Below are 14,085 nucleotides of genomic sequence, written 5' to 3'. Positions count from 1 at the left end.
ATATCAGGGTGGTATCATGTACTGCAGACCTGTGATGGAGGTTGTATCTGGCTGGCTTAATATGAAAAAGCCATAGGCTGAGTGTTCTTGCAGACTGTCTGTCATTTCAGCTTTTTCCAAATGTGAAAGTGTGTGTGTCTGTGTGTGTCTTCTCCATGAACACTGACTCTCTGAGACAGAGTTCTGTATTTGCAGTTGATTAGTACTGCAAGGCATCTGCAGCTAATTTACCTGGGCATTGTTCTGCTCCCCAGCCTCTGCTCCAGGCATTTCTAATTTACCGGTTGGATTTTTAAGTTGGGAAAGAATGTGGCGCCTGCCAGCAAAGAGAGGCAGAGCAAGATCAGGTTTTTCCAAAGAGCACAAGACTGGTTAGGACTTGGCCCATGCAGGACTTTGAGCTCAGTCTCACTTGTGCTGAGGCTTTCTCTGTGGCTTGTGTCTACCAGGGGGTAATGCCTTGCATTTTCCTGCTTCTAGGCTTGGAAAAATAGATATTCCTTGAACAATACCTTGGCTCTGGGAGGTTTCCCAAGAAGTGTTTCTGTCATAACATCTGTCTGGGGGATAAGCCAGCATCATTGGTGTCTTAGTTTGAAAAACAAGTGTCTGCTAAAGACAGCAGGAGCTTCTTTTGAAATGAAAAATATAAGTCCACTCCCTCCAAATTATTCAATTTTGAAATTAAGGGGCTCTCAAGCAAAGACATGGGAATAAGAGTAACAGTTCTTTACTAGGAAAATTAAAATAAAATGCAGTACTACAAAAAAACCACCAACGGAGTCAGGATGCAACTTGACACCCTGTTGGTCAGGGTGTTGGTAGCAGTCTCATTAAGTGGTGGCTGCAGCTCTCCTGGAGTGACAGATGTGGTTCTGTTGAAGCAGTGATCCTGTAGAAGGGTGTGGTTTTCTCCTAAAGGTCCAGTGGTGGTGTAGATGGGTCCAGTCTTCTTCTGGGAATCCAGTGCAGGAAGACTGACTGCGGTATTCCAGTCTCAGATTATATCCAGGTAGGAATGCTTGGCTCCTCCCCCTGGGTGGAGCATCTCACAAAGGGATGATGTAATTTTATCAGTCATGCAGTGAGACTCAATGGCCCATTAACAGCAGATAACCCTCTGGAGGGAGGATGGGTCATGGAAGAGATAAAGAACACTGCCACACCTGGTTTTAACAGATGGTAATAGAATACATACTTTTGGTTACATCTTGCATTGCAACCTAAGACAATTGGGAACAATCAGGATCAGTTGTTAGAGGGGGTGCAATGCATCTTCACTGAATATTCACTTGTTTTTCCAGGAGAGATCTCAGTTGCACTGCAGTGTAACACATGCTGCTTGATGGGATAATAATGGGTTGGGATCTTTCCAGTTTTCTTTTGGGTGTAATTTTTCACTCTGAATTTCTGGTCTTTTATTAATTTCTTTCTTTGGAGTGAAGAGGTTGTAGGCTGATGAGTCAATACAGAAAGTTGTTGCTTACATACTCATCTTGCAGTGGAAAATGTTTATATTTAATTGGTTAAAATTGTCTTCCTAGTGGTCATATGTTGGGCAGCTTCAAAGTGTTGTATTAGTAGATCTAGACACTTAATTTGAGCAGTGGTGACACGTATCAGGCAAGGTGACAGCTGTGCCAGTGAGCCCTGTGTCCATGCATCAGTGAATTTCTTTTTGAAGCAGATAATTGCAAGGATTTTAAACAAAGAATGTAATCTTTAGCCTTTGACAGTCTCCATATCTCCACCAAAAGTTAATGCCACTGTTCTTACACTGTGGTCAAGTATTGTGACTTTCCTATTATGTACTAGGTCTTCATGAGCTGTTTGATATTACTAATCCTAAATTAAATCTAAGCAGTATCATACTTGAAGCTGACTTGCATCTTCCTCTTTCAGTCTCTCTTTTATAAGAAATCAATGGTAATGTGTAAAAGTTGGGCATGCACAGCTATTTTACTCTGTTAATTGAATTATGAAAAGCTTAAAAGTAAACCTTAGCACATCATTGTTAAAGCCTACTGATGTCTTAAAAAGATGTTGCACTCTTAATATGGCAGTATATTACTTGTGTGCAGTGATAGCTCTAATTGGAAACCTAATAGGATACAAGAGATTTCTGTGACTATTACTAATGATAATATATTTTTTAAGTCTGTGGGATTTTTTTATTAACAGTCCTTTGAGCCGAAGCTGGGAATAAAATGTGAAATATTGGAATATTTCTCATAGGTTCAGAGGGCTGTATTCAGGGCTAATCACACATCACATTTCTTGAGTGCTGAAGTGCTCTCTGTTGGCAGTTCTGGTGATATAAATTCCAACAGTAAATCGGTGCAAATGAAGTTTAAGTACCTGTTCCCGTTCAGTAGCTCCACCTTTAGGAGGGGAGGGAAGGGAGGATGATTGCCAGTGCATCTTGCGGTAATGACAGTGTGTCAGTAGGTTGCTAATAGGTACATAAAGGGGTGATTCCTTGAAGCAGTGGCTAAGGGTGCCCTAGAGAGTCCTTTTCAGTAAGTTTGTACAGTTAAGTTGGTGTCTTTCCAGAGGCAGAGCTTCCTGTCGAAGTACAACACTTTTCCAGTCTAATGCACAAGTGGTAGCTGGAGAGTACTGCGTGCCCAAATATATGGACCTGCATAGGACAGGGACAAGTCATTAAGGTGGAGTGGGATGCCAGGAGTGTTCAGGATGGAATGGCTTTTACTTTAATTTAATAGTCATCTTGAGCTGTGCAGGGTTTTGTGTTCTGGAGAGAAAAATCCTTCCCTTGTGGCTGGTGCATCATTTGCAGAGCATCTGTCTTCCTTTACTGCTTTCTTACACACTTTGCTTTCCCTAGAAGCATGCTTTTAGTCATAACTTCACAATTGTTGAATTATCTAGCACCAACATACTGTGAAATTTTATTACTAGATTAATCTGGGGTGGGGGAAAAAAAGTTTAGTTTGATAACAGAATTAATTCCCTTTGTCTCTCCTGATTCTCCTGCTGTGAAGAAACATGTTCACCAGTACTGGGAAGAGCAGGGGGAAAAAAGTGTCTCTGATCACTCTTGTTATTATGACAATTTATGTTCTTCCAATTGTATTTCTGTTTGTAACATTGTTATTAACACTTTGTGATTGCTCTCATTCCCTGCATGTTAATCAAATGCATATTGTCATGTGTATATTTATTGTATTGACTTCCATCTCAAGTAATACTGCTCTGTGATTATTATAATATGAAAGAGTCTGGTTTTTACCCTCTGTCCTAGAGCAGCCTTGTTAAAAGGAGGAAGGAAGAGCAAGGCTAGTTTTCATTGTATTAGGAATGTTAAGATCCATCCCCTTCAGAACAACGGGAGAAGAGATTTCTGAAGCCATGGTACATCCATGACGAAAAAAGCTGTGTCAGCACCTCCCATTATGCAAAAGATTTTTCCAGCTCTGGCACCTTACAAACAAAATACTACCATAGCAGTACAGAAGGGAAGAGGCAGCATTAATGGAGTCCTACACCATTAATGGCTTTATAGGTTGAGCTGTACTTAGAAATACTCAGTGACACATGGCACACTACTGAGTACAAGTGTCTGAGGGTATCAGTAAAACTAGTTTTACCAAGCAGACATTTGATCTCTGAAACACCTTTAGTTTGTACTGCTCGTAGTGAGCTGCTGGCAGGTTAGGCAGAATCTCAAATAAGCAGAGCTAATTTGAGAAAGTGCTGTTTTAATTTGACACAGTGATTTTAATTCCTCCTAAAAAAAGCAGTTCCACAATGCAAGCAATATCAACAGAGTAAGATCATGTGGCCTCATCTTAGAAACCAGTGCAGCAAAATTATAAAATTGCAGAAAATTTTGACATTTCAGAGTGTCATCATTAATTTGGCTTCCTTCAGTTGTACTGTGAGCCTTTGTTTAACAATAATGCAGAATATATTTTAATTTTAAAGAGCACACAAAATTAATAAAATTAACCTAGATCCTTAATTTGTTTAGTATGGTCTTTAATATGGTACAGTTTATTTAAGACTGAGATGGAAGAGCCATTTCTGAAATACAATAAGAAATTGTTCTTTGAAACTTAGCTCTTAGTTCTGGGCAATGCTGCTCTTGTAACTGTCAAGATAGAGAAGATGGAAACTATACCCCACCCCTAGTTTCTCAGCTTTGCTGAACAGTCTGGAACACTGATAAGTTCAGGTAAGATCTCTTGGTGTTTGAAAGCATTCAGTCTTCTCTTAATCCCTGTCTCTACTTCAGGTGATATATGAAAAGTAACTGAAATATTTATTCCATATCATACTTGAGGAATGTAAGAAGTTGTATTTACTTGAGCTGTGGTAGTATTTCTAAATTATTTTGGTTTTTATCCCTTAGTGCTGGCCCCAAAGGTGATAACATCTATGAATGGAGATCAACCATTCTAGGACCTCCAGGTTCAGTCTATGAGGGAGGTGTTTTCTTCCTTGACATCACATTTACACCAGAATATCCCTTCAAGCCTCCAAAGGTAAGAGACCTGTAGCTAACATCTTAAGTCATGAGTGCTAAACATGAATAGCATACAGTGTTAATGGAATGCAGCCCATTTGAAATCCACTCTTCTTAAGAACAAACTTAAGCTCATTTTAGACATTATAGGAGTTTCTATTAGCTTATGTTAACAGCTTTTCCAGTCCACTTGGTAATTATTTTAGAGCTTGTTTTCTTCCTGCTTCTGTTTGTAAGAAGTCCTAAGCATTTAGTGCAAGCATTGGGACAGGACTGAGAAACTGAGAAGTAAATAAACTTGAGAAGGGGAGAAATGGTACAAATACTAATTTCTCAAACAACTTGGGTTCTGTAAGCGTAAGTTACATGTGTTTTGGCCACCAAAGTAGTATTTAATTTTTCAGCTTTGTTGGACACTTGTGTTGTTCACCTATTTGTACAGTAACAAATGTTCTGTAGGTGTGTTATATTTGTGAAGCTCATACATTCCAATTGTTCCAGTGTTCTAAGGCAAATACCAGTGCAAGTGAATGTTATCCCGTGGTTCCGATATATAGCCACAGGAAAAGTGTTGGGTTACAAGAGGTGTTTGTGTATTCACTTGGTGTTTGTCTTGTATCTGAAAGCATTTATGTACTTGTTTAACTTTCTACTTAGAAGTTGTTTGATTGATGAGATAAATGCCAATGACTGTACCATCTTTCAGACTTTGGTCTAGTCTGCAAGAGAAGGACTTCTTCAGGCCATCAGTCCATCTCAACAGAGCAGTGCTAATTGCTAACACAAGACAAATTAATACAAGCTTGCCAAATTAAGGAAACTGTTTGCCTGTTCTTGCTCACATAACTTCATGGTTTCTGGTAGTACCAACAGGTCCTTAAAGTCTACCTCTAAGATAGGGCTCCAATTCACAAACAGCATGGTCTACCTTGGGACGTCTCAAGTGCTTTTCTGCTGACATATTTCCATTTCTTTTTGGAGATTCTCTGGCAACACAGATGGTTCTCATGTCAGAATTGAATTCAGTTTAGTTTTTTTTGGTTGGTTGGTTTTGGTGGTTTTTTTTGTTTAATTTGCTGAACGTTTTTTTGTCCAACCAGCTGTTTGCTGTTTATTATGTTGTGAGCCCAGTAAGCATTTAAAGAGTAATCTTTGCTTTGCCCATGTGTGCTTTGTTACACCTTCGCTTTCTATGCTACAGGTCAGAAGCATTTATCAGCCAAGGCTTGTTCAGACTCATCATATACACCTGGAATGGTTTGGATTGGAAGGGGCCTTAAAGATCATCTAGTTCCAACTTCCATACTGTGGGAAAGTATCCCTTCCACTAGACCACGTTGCTCAAAGCTCTATCCAACATGGCTGTGAACATTTCCAGGGAGGGAGCATCCACAACTTTTCTGAGCAACCTGTTCCAGTGCCTTACCACAATATGGGATTTCTTCCTAATATCTCATCTAAATTAACCTTTTTTTCATTTTAAGGCCATGACTCCTTGTATATGCCCTAGTAAAAAAGGCCCTGTCCAGTTCTTGTGTGGGCTACTTTAGGTACCCTTTTAGGTACCCATTTAGGTATTAGGAGGCTGCTCTAAGTTCTTTTTAGAACCTGTTCCTTCTCTAGGCTGAACAAGCCCGACTCTCTCAGCCTCTTCATAGGAGAGGTTCTCCAGCCTCTTAATTGTCTTGATGGTCCTCTTTTGGACTCACTCCAGCTGATCCATATCCTTCTCATGTTGGAGGCCCTGGAGTTAGATGCAGCGCTCCAGGTGGGGTCTCACAAGTTCTTATGATTGCCAGATACAGGTGCAAGGACCTTGCACATGGCCTTGTTGAACTTCATAAGTTCACAGGCCCACTTCTCTCTGCTAGTCCTAGCTACCTGGCCTTGCTTCCACTTTCTGTAGAGTTCCTTTGTGTGTTTTTGCCTAGGAGCTCCTTGTTCATCCATGCAGGGCCCTTCCCCTTCTCTGGTTTCCCAAAGCAAATCCCATGGTCTAAGTAGCCAAACCCCTGGCTGTGGCACCAATCCACCAGTTGGTTTGCTAGATTTGACTAGCCCTTTTGAACCCTTTCTCTTTGACCAGGAAGACTGATGAAAAAACTGCCCATGCTCCAGAGTCCTTTCCTGTTACTCCCAGGACTGCCTTATTTGGCTTTAGCGTCTTTTCTGATATGACGTGTGTCGCCAGTCTGAGAGCAGCAAAGTGGTTCTGTGAGGACACCTCAGTCTTTGGGAAGAAGTCTCTTCCTGCAGGTCCTTGCCATGGCAAGCTTTCCATTCTTCTGCAATATTGGCCCCCCTCCCTTTTCTGGGAGTTTCTGGCTCTTTGGCTGTAGGCTGTGGGTCCAGTGTTCTAGTGTTTGGAACAACTGTCTAATTCCTCCTCAGCAGCCCTGATGCCACACAGGCTTCTCACTGCCTCCTACAGCACAGCCAGCTGCTACAGGAGGTTCCCCCACCTGGGCAACACCTTTTGCAGGCAGGCCTGCTGGCTGTCCAGCCCAGGGAAAGGGCTTGGCACAGCCTGCAGTATGAGGTCCACTCGGCAGCCTCTCCCTTCAGCAGTTCCATCTGGGTAGAAGTATCTGCCACTGGTGGGGTAGGTAATGCAAATGCCCCAGCCAGAGTTGCAGCCCTTGCTCTCAGATGCGTTCCCACCATGCTGCTTCGAGGGTCAAGTAGGAGGCCTTGCAAGACCATACTGTAACTACCAGAGCTGCTGAGACAGCAGCTGTATGCCAAGTTCCCCAATGCAGACCCTAATAAACAGTTGTGTCATTCCAGCTCAGCCCTGCTTTCTGCTTGGTGCTTCTGAGATCCCTTTGTCTTTATCTTTGGATCTAAACCCTCACCCAGATGAAAGGAAGGGTGAGATTAAAACACCAAACAGATAGGCACTGCTTACTGAGGCCTTAATAGAGAGTTTAGTAGCAGTTTCATTTAAATGGAGTCTTTTATTTAGAAAAGTTCAAGTTGGTTTACAAACCTCATGTATCCATGGAAGTAAAATGCACGTAGCTTCAGTCTCGTTGAGATGGTATGTAAGAGAAAGCATGGTGGTGCTATAATTGAACTCACTTTTTCTACTAGGGCACTTCAGGTTGAAATTAAGAACCTTCCTTTGAGAACCAAAGCTACTCCTGTATTAAAATCAACACTAGTATTAATCAATGATAATGTAGAAAATATGATTATCATATCGCTCCTGCTTTATTCCTGCTATTTCGTTGATTTCAGACTGTCCAGCTACTTGCAGTAATGAGTAAATACTGTCTGTGGATCGTGTTTAAGTGGTAGGCTAATGTAATTAAAGTTGCCTTCTTATAAGTGTCTTTTAGGGCAAGAAATAAAGAAACAGCTAGTTGCAACAAAACCCAGTGTTTTTGTTTATACCATCAAAGTATATCTCTTTGATGATATACACTCACAGAACAGTAGAGTAATTTTAAAATAGAGTAGAATGTCATTTTAAAAGCCTTCATGTCTGAAAAGATGAAGCTCTGTAAGGAAAAAGGACTAGTAACCCTTGAATCTTCCTTGGTAAGCCCTGTAAGACCAGTAGAAGAAAACCTCTTTGAGTCTTTGGTAACTCCAGTGAGGACAGTTCCTGCTGTGGCGGGCTGCCCAATGGTGAAGTGCTTGTACTTGAACACATTTCATAACCTGAAAATGAAATGTCATTAGTGGATTTACTTAAATAAAATTAGGTGAAAATGGTCATCCTGGCAAGCTTCCAAGCCCTCAGGAATATGTGTGAGAAAAGATGTTGAGGCATAAACACTGACATATGCTGTGTGATTGATGAGCATCTTGGAGATATGTGATGAAGGATACACAGGTGTAGACTTTGAGGACTGAGGTCTAGCTCCAGATGAGGGTTTGATTCAGTGTGTTGGAGCAAATGTTTTTGGAGAGGATGTTGCTGTAGGAGAGCCAAAAGACTGTGCTAGAAGTGATATTTAGATTCTTGTGAGGATATTAAGAGGGTCTGCACTACTGTGCTTGAGGCTGGAGAAATGAAAGATTTTAAATTTGACTTGGAAATGTGTTGCACAATACAAGGAACTTCAGTGGGAGAAATCTGATACAGGGATGGATACTCTCTTTCATGTCCTAAATATGTATAATGGAGTTATTTTGCATTTAATTGAGCATTCTATGCAACACCTTGAAGATGTTAGCATTAATATGTTCTCTGCTTTTTATGTTTTCTCATTTTGTGTTGTATTCTGGTTTTGCCTGTGTTTCAGATAGCAAGTGAGTCAGGCACGTGCTGGGTGTGCCTGGATTTAGAAGAATCCGATAAACAAGTATAATTAGAATTTAAGAGTTCAGTATTTGTACTATTACAATGGACATTTTCCCAAGAGTTACATTATAGTTGGTTTAGATTTCATTTACTGAGGTGAAAACAGTAGCTTGTGTTGACCTGGTGTGTGTGCTTTGATCATTTGTATTAATAACCTCTGACCACTTCCTTCCACCCACTCCTATTTTGCTGCTTGTGTAAATTAACCTCTGCTATCACTTCAGGGTAGGGTTGAGATTAGCTTCTTTTATGTCTTTTCAAAAGCTGTGCTTAACTCCATGTAGTTACTGCATTAATGTAATCTCAGGTGGGACATTTCCAAAGGATTGTTCAATTACACTGTATTTTTCTGCTATTCCACATGCTGTTCTCTTCACTACCTTCTAAGTAACTCCGTTTCTTTTGATTTTGGTCTGAATGTACTAGGTTTTGGTGAGATTTTTTTTTTTTTCCTCTTTAGGGTGTAATGAGCATTTACTTTACATATTTTTGTATGTTTACAAGTGGGCCTCCAATTTCTCCCACTTGCAGTTCCTTTTGGTTTCCCTGCACTGCTGGCTTTTGTGCCATCAGCAAAAATTGTAAATGGCAAACAGCTGGACTACATGTGTCTAACACCATCCTAGTTCTGAGTTGCTGCTAAAGTGAAAACAAATTTAGAGTTTTTCCACAGTGCTTGGTAGAGTTCCTCTAGCTGCAGGAAACTGCTTTTAGTGCCATGGATCTATCACTTAAGGATTATATGTTAAGGTGTGTTAAGGAACCGGGCTGTTCTGCAAGTATGTGAGAGTCTTCTTTCATTTTCACTTTCCCCTTCTTCATGAAAAATAATTTAAAATTAAACTTATTCTTAAAGGCGAGCAGCATTCATGCTTTGTTATCAGTTATTAGTCAAGTGGACTGAGAGACTGTCTACAGAGTATTTAGCTTTTGTGCTGAGAATCAAGATTAACAACTTAGTCTTTACAAATTAGAACTGTTGACCTATGTTAATTTGGGCTTTATTGTATCAGCTTGGAAATACTCCATGCTTCTTCTACTTCTGGAAGTGTTCAAGCTGTCAAAATTGTTACCTCGTTTACAGTTAGAAACCTTGGAAAGAGGCCAGGTGCAGGTCAAACACAGAAATACCGATCAAGCAGCAGGGCTGGGCTGAGGGCTGCTCAGGAACCCAAGGCAGAGCCATTGCCAGCAGCTGCAAATGCCACGAAGGTGTTTTGCCCTGAACAGCGTGGGCTGGGGCAGGTAAGCAGAGGCAGATACACCATACACCCTCTGCTCAGGCTGGTGCACGTGGACTTCCATGTGACTGCAGGGAGTAATTGCTGCCTTTCCTCAGAAGATTAGATGATCTGGGAAACAAAGGTCATTTAAGTTTCTTGTCTGCTGTACCTCTAAGGCTCCCTAGGTAGAAAGCATCAGGAGTTCTTGGTTTTGGAGTGGCAGCTTGTTGCAGAAAATGTGGGAGGGTAACACATCTCTGCTCTCTTGCAGTCGTTTTGCTATTTCCCTCATAATGTGCAAACGTGCAGGGATTCAGGGTTTCCTTTGTTTGCTTCCTGTTTTAATCCACAGTCCAAGCAGCTGACAAGAAATAAAGCATAAAATCTCCCCAAGCATGCAGTGTGGGTGTCTCCTGTGTGACAAGTAACCGCTTTTGGAAGTCCAGAAATAGCCCATGTGCTCTGTGCATTGGGAGCATTCTTGGAAACACTGCACGGATTCAGTGCGCAGGGACATGCCAGTCACCAGGGTTCTGTAGCTGTGACACCCCACCCTGTGCCTGCTCCCCAAGCCTGTGAGAGGGAGGGTCACAGGAAAATTTTTTGCATCAGAAAGGCAGTAGAAAAAATGAGGATTGACTGGCAAGTTTTATGAGTGGGCTGGTCCCATCTCAAGAGAAAGCCACTAGTGTGTTCTTGTCATACCACACGCTTACCAAGTGTGTTTTGCAAATTCTCTTGTGACCTATAAACAGACAATAAAATTTCTAGGTGTGGATAGCTGACAAATTTTGAGGATTTAGGACATGAACCCACCAGACTTTATTCATGTGCATAATCCTAATCCGTGCAAATTGCACCAAATTTGTTGTCACTGTTCACTCAGTGTGTCGGGGTAGGGCCTCTCTGCAGGTCCCATGGTGTTCTGAGAATGGCTCCTGCTGCTTGTGTTTCCCTTTTGGGTAACTTCTGTGGCAAGCTGCCTAGCTCATGAAAATAAGTAAATCTAACTGATTTCCCCCATTGTTGAGCCTCTTAGAAGTGATGGAAGCTGTGATTCTAAGTGCCTTGGCCTGTCTGGAAGATTTTACAAATCCTTGGGAGTCCAGAAGGAGAAAAATGCTGGTGTTAGGCCCCGGGCCCTCTTGTCATTGGGAACAAAAAACAAATTAAAAAAAAAAAAATTTTAAACCCACCACAACCTGGGTTTTACGTGGAAGTTGGCTCCTGAGACTTACTCGTTTCTTGTTTTAAATCCGGCTCTTTTTTGTTTCGCCGCGAGAGGGCGGCGGCGGCCCGGGGAGCCCGGCGTGGGTCAGGCCGGGACCCGGCTGGGCCGGCGCGCCCGGGCGCTGCTTCGCTCCCTCGCTTGGAGCTCCTGTCCTGTCCCTCCCCACAGCCTGCGGCACCCCGGCACACCCGCTCACACCCCTCTCTTGCAGGTAACGTTCCGGACAAGGATCTACCACTGTAACATTAACAGCCAAGGCGTCATCTGCCTGGACATTTTAAAAGACAACTGGAGTCCAGCGTTAACCATTTCTAAAGTTCTCCTCTCCATCTGCTCCCTCCTCACAGACTGTAACCCCGGTAAGTCCACCTGCCGCCTTGCATTCCTGCCAGCACCTAAATAACGTGGCCCTCCTCATTCCATTGGTATTGGCCAGCTCAGTTCCTGCCTCCGGTGGAGTACATTTCCCTCTCCAGGGCAGTCAGAGAGGGGCTGGAGCTGGCGGAGGGGGATATCCCCTACCAGCCTGCTCTTCACTGCTCCTCAGTGAAGAGCACTGCTCTTCACTGCTCCTCAGGCTGACCCATGGGGAAACAAGCGATCCTCCTGCACATGAAAATCCTTCCCCTTCCAAACACAGTCTTCACTGGTCTGTAGGGCTACAGTAATTCAGTAACAGAGCTTGAAGAGCCACAAACAGTTCTGAAAACGGGGGGTTGACCTTTTACTTTCCATCATACATTTAAAAGTGACCAACTATGCTGCAAGTGGTCATCACTGCTGCTCTAACCCACCCACTGTCCACACGAGTTAAGAGGAATATGTCTTCGTGTCTAAAGTCATTTTACAGACTGCATTTTTGTATGTCTAAAGAGGAGAGAAAGGTGAGATTTAACAGTGTCCTAAACTTGTTGTACTAAACCCCTTCTTGAGATTTTGCCTTTCCTAGAAGGCAGCTTTACTTTGTTACAAGTACACTTAGCATGAGTATCTCAGTCACCCTTAGAAGGAATAAAATAAACCTGAAATGCATGAATTGGTGAAAACCTTCAGTAATGCAAAATATGACTGATTGTTGTGTCTTAAACTTCTTAAAACTTTATTGGCATTTCACTTTGTTAAATTACAGATTAGTACATCACCATAAATACATAAAATCAGAGAAGATACAGATCATCAACTCAGTATGTTTAGGTTGTTACAGTGTACCTTGCCTGTGTGTTTGCCTTGTATGAAATTCACACTTTAGCTTTATTTAAAAGTTTTTATTCGGTAACTTGTCTGAAATAAGCGGTGTGTTTCCTTTTCAGCTGACCCCCTGGTTGGAAGCATTGCCACTCAGTATATGACTAACAGAGCAGAGCATGACAGAATGGCCAGACAATGGACCAAAAGATACGCTACATAAATTGGATTTTCTTCAAACTCTTACATTATTTGTCTGTGATGGAAAGAGCTGCTTATGATTTTGAAGGGGTGGGGGGAGGGAGGGTGCTGGTAAAGAGTAGGGTATTTCTATAACAGATTTTATTCAGTCTTTTATTTCCTAAGATTTTGTTGTTGTAACTTAAGGTATCTTGCTACAGTAGACAGCTAGGATTTGGAATAGCATACTTTAAGACTGTAATTAGTTCAGCAATATTAGCTCACATATAGTACCGAGAAGAATGTAAACTTCTTAGACTTCTTTGGTTTTCAGTTTGCTTGCAATATGTAAAAGATTAAAACAGCTTAATTTTGTACAGGTACATAGGTTGACATTTATGTAAAAGTCCTTTCAAGACTCTACACACTGTTTTTGCTTTTTGTTTGTTTGGGTTTGAGGGATTTATTTTGTTCTAGGTTGAGCTTCTTTTTTTCTTTTTTTTCTTTTTTTTTTTTTTGTAAAAAGATGTTGGGATTGTTTTTCCCTATGGAGGGCACATTGGTATTTAACAAATCCTTTTTAAAGACTGTCATCTCATGATCTGTGATATGGAGAGGTGTATATATCGCCTCATATATGAAATGAGAAGTAGTTAATGTATTATTTTATAAGCCAATCTATCTTTGTGAAAAGAATAAAGGGTTTAATCAGGACTTACGGTAACCTGTAGTGAAATACCTTAAGCTGTTTAACTGTAAGGTGTGGAATAGGAGTCACTCAGTGGATTGGTTGTATGTTGTGGGCTACTTAAGTCTGCATTTGTTACTGTGCTAATAAAAAGATGTTTAAAAAAAAAAAAGAAGAAAAGATTTCTGCTTAGTCCCTTGCTTTGTCATTTTGCTAGAATAGCATCTGTACGCTTCAGAGGATTTATGCTGTGGTTAAGGACAAGGGAGATCTGCAGGTGAGTGCACTGACTGCTGCTATTTTAGGAAGACACTTCTAGACAACCATACAATGAATGACAGCATAAGACCTTCACAAGTGTTCACTAAGTGTTGTGCAGGTACCTGGCCATGAGGAGGTAACTTGCCACAGAGTCCATGATAGTTAATTTTTAGCTTAAGTTTTCACAGCCTTGCCTCTGCAGGACTGGCATGTTGTTTGAAAGTACAACCAGAAAAGTGTAAGCTATCTGGAAGGGAAAGAGGCCAGAAGCAAAAGGAAGAAAAGAATGTCTTGATGCTTTTCTGATGGAGTGGACTATCCACACTTGGAAGAGAAGGAATCGTGCCCTGGTAAGGTAGCAGACAACACCGTAAAGGCGTATCTGTAGAGCCTTTAACTACCTATAAAGATTATCTCCTAGAGACATAGTGTTTACAGTGAGGTGTGTAGCAAGAGGGCAGTAAATTGTGGAGATGGCATTTGTAACCACTCCCTTAAGGTACAGGCCGGAAGCAC

At 41.6% G+C, this 14,085-nt stretch overlaps 1 protein-coding gene across 4 annotated transcripts in view; it reads left to right on the top strand.

Moving 5' to 3' along the window:
* UBE2E1 (ubiquitin conjugating enzyme E2 E1) overlaps positions 1 to 13,480 on the top strand; it is a 45,914-nt gene extending 32,434 nt beyond the window's left edge. For all 4 annotated transcript variants that reach the window (XM_088053329.1, XM_088053342.1, XM_088053340.1 and 1 more), the window contains exons 4-6: positions 4,376 to 4,508; positions 11,467 to 11,614; positions 12,566 to 13,480. In XM_088053329.1, coding sequence (XP_087909455.1) covers positions 4,376 to 4,508; positions 11,467 to 11,614; positions 12,566 to 12,663 — 379 coding nt within the window. In that variant the 3' untranslated portion in view covers positions 12,664 to 13,480. The remainder of the gene's footprint in view (positions 1 to 4,375; positions 4,509 to 11,466; positions 11,615 to 12,565) is intronic.
* The last annotated feature ends 605 nt before the right edge of the window (positions 13,481 to 14,085 follow it).

Source organism: Pseudopodoces humilis, chromosome 1 (assembly GCF_049639895.1).
Source record: "Pseudopodoces humilis isolate 2021_Gansu_Grassland_sample_001 chromosome 1, ASM4963989v1, whole genome shotgun sequence".
Classification (NCBI taxonomy): Eukaryota; Metazoa; Chordata; class Aves; order Passeriformes; family Paridae; genus Pseudopodoces; species Pseudopodoces humilis.
Note: the sequence above shows the minus strand (reverse complement) of the source record. Positions and strands in the feature narration are given on the sequence as shown.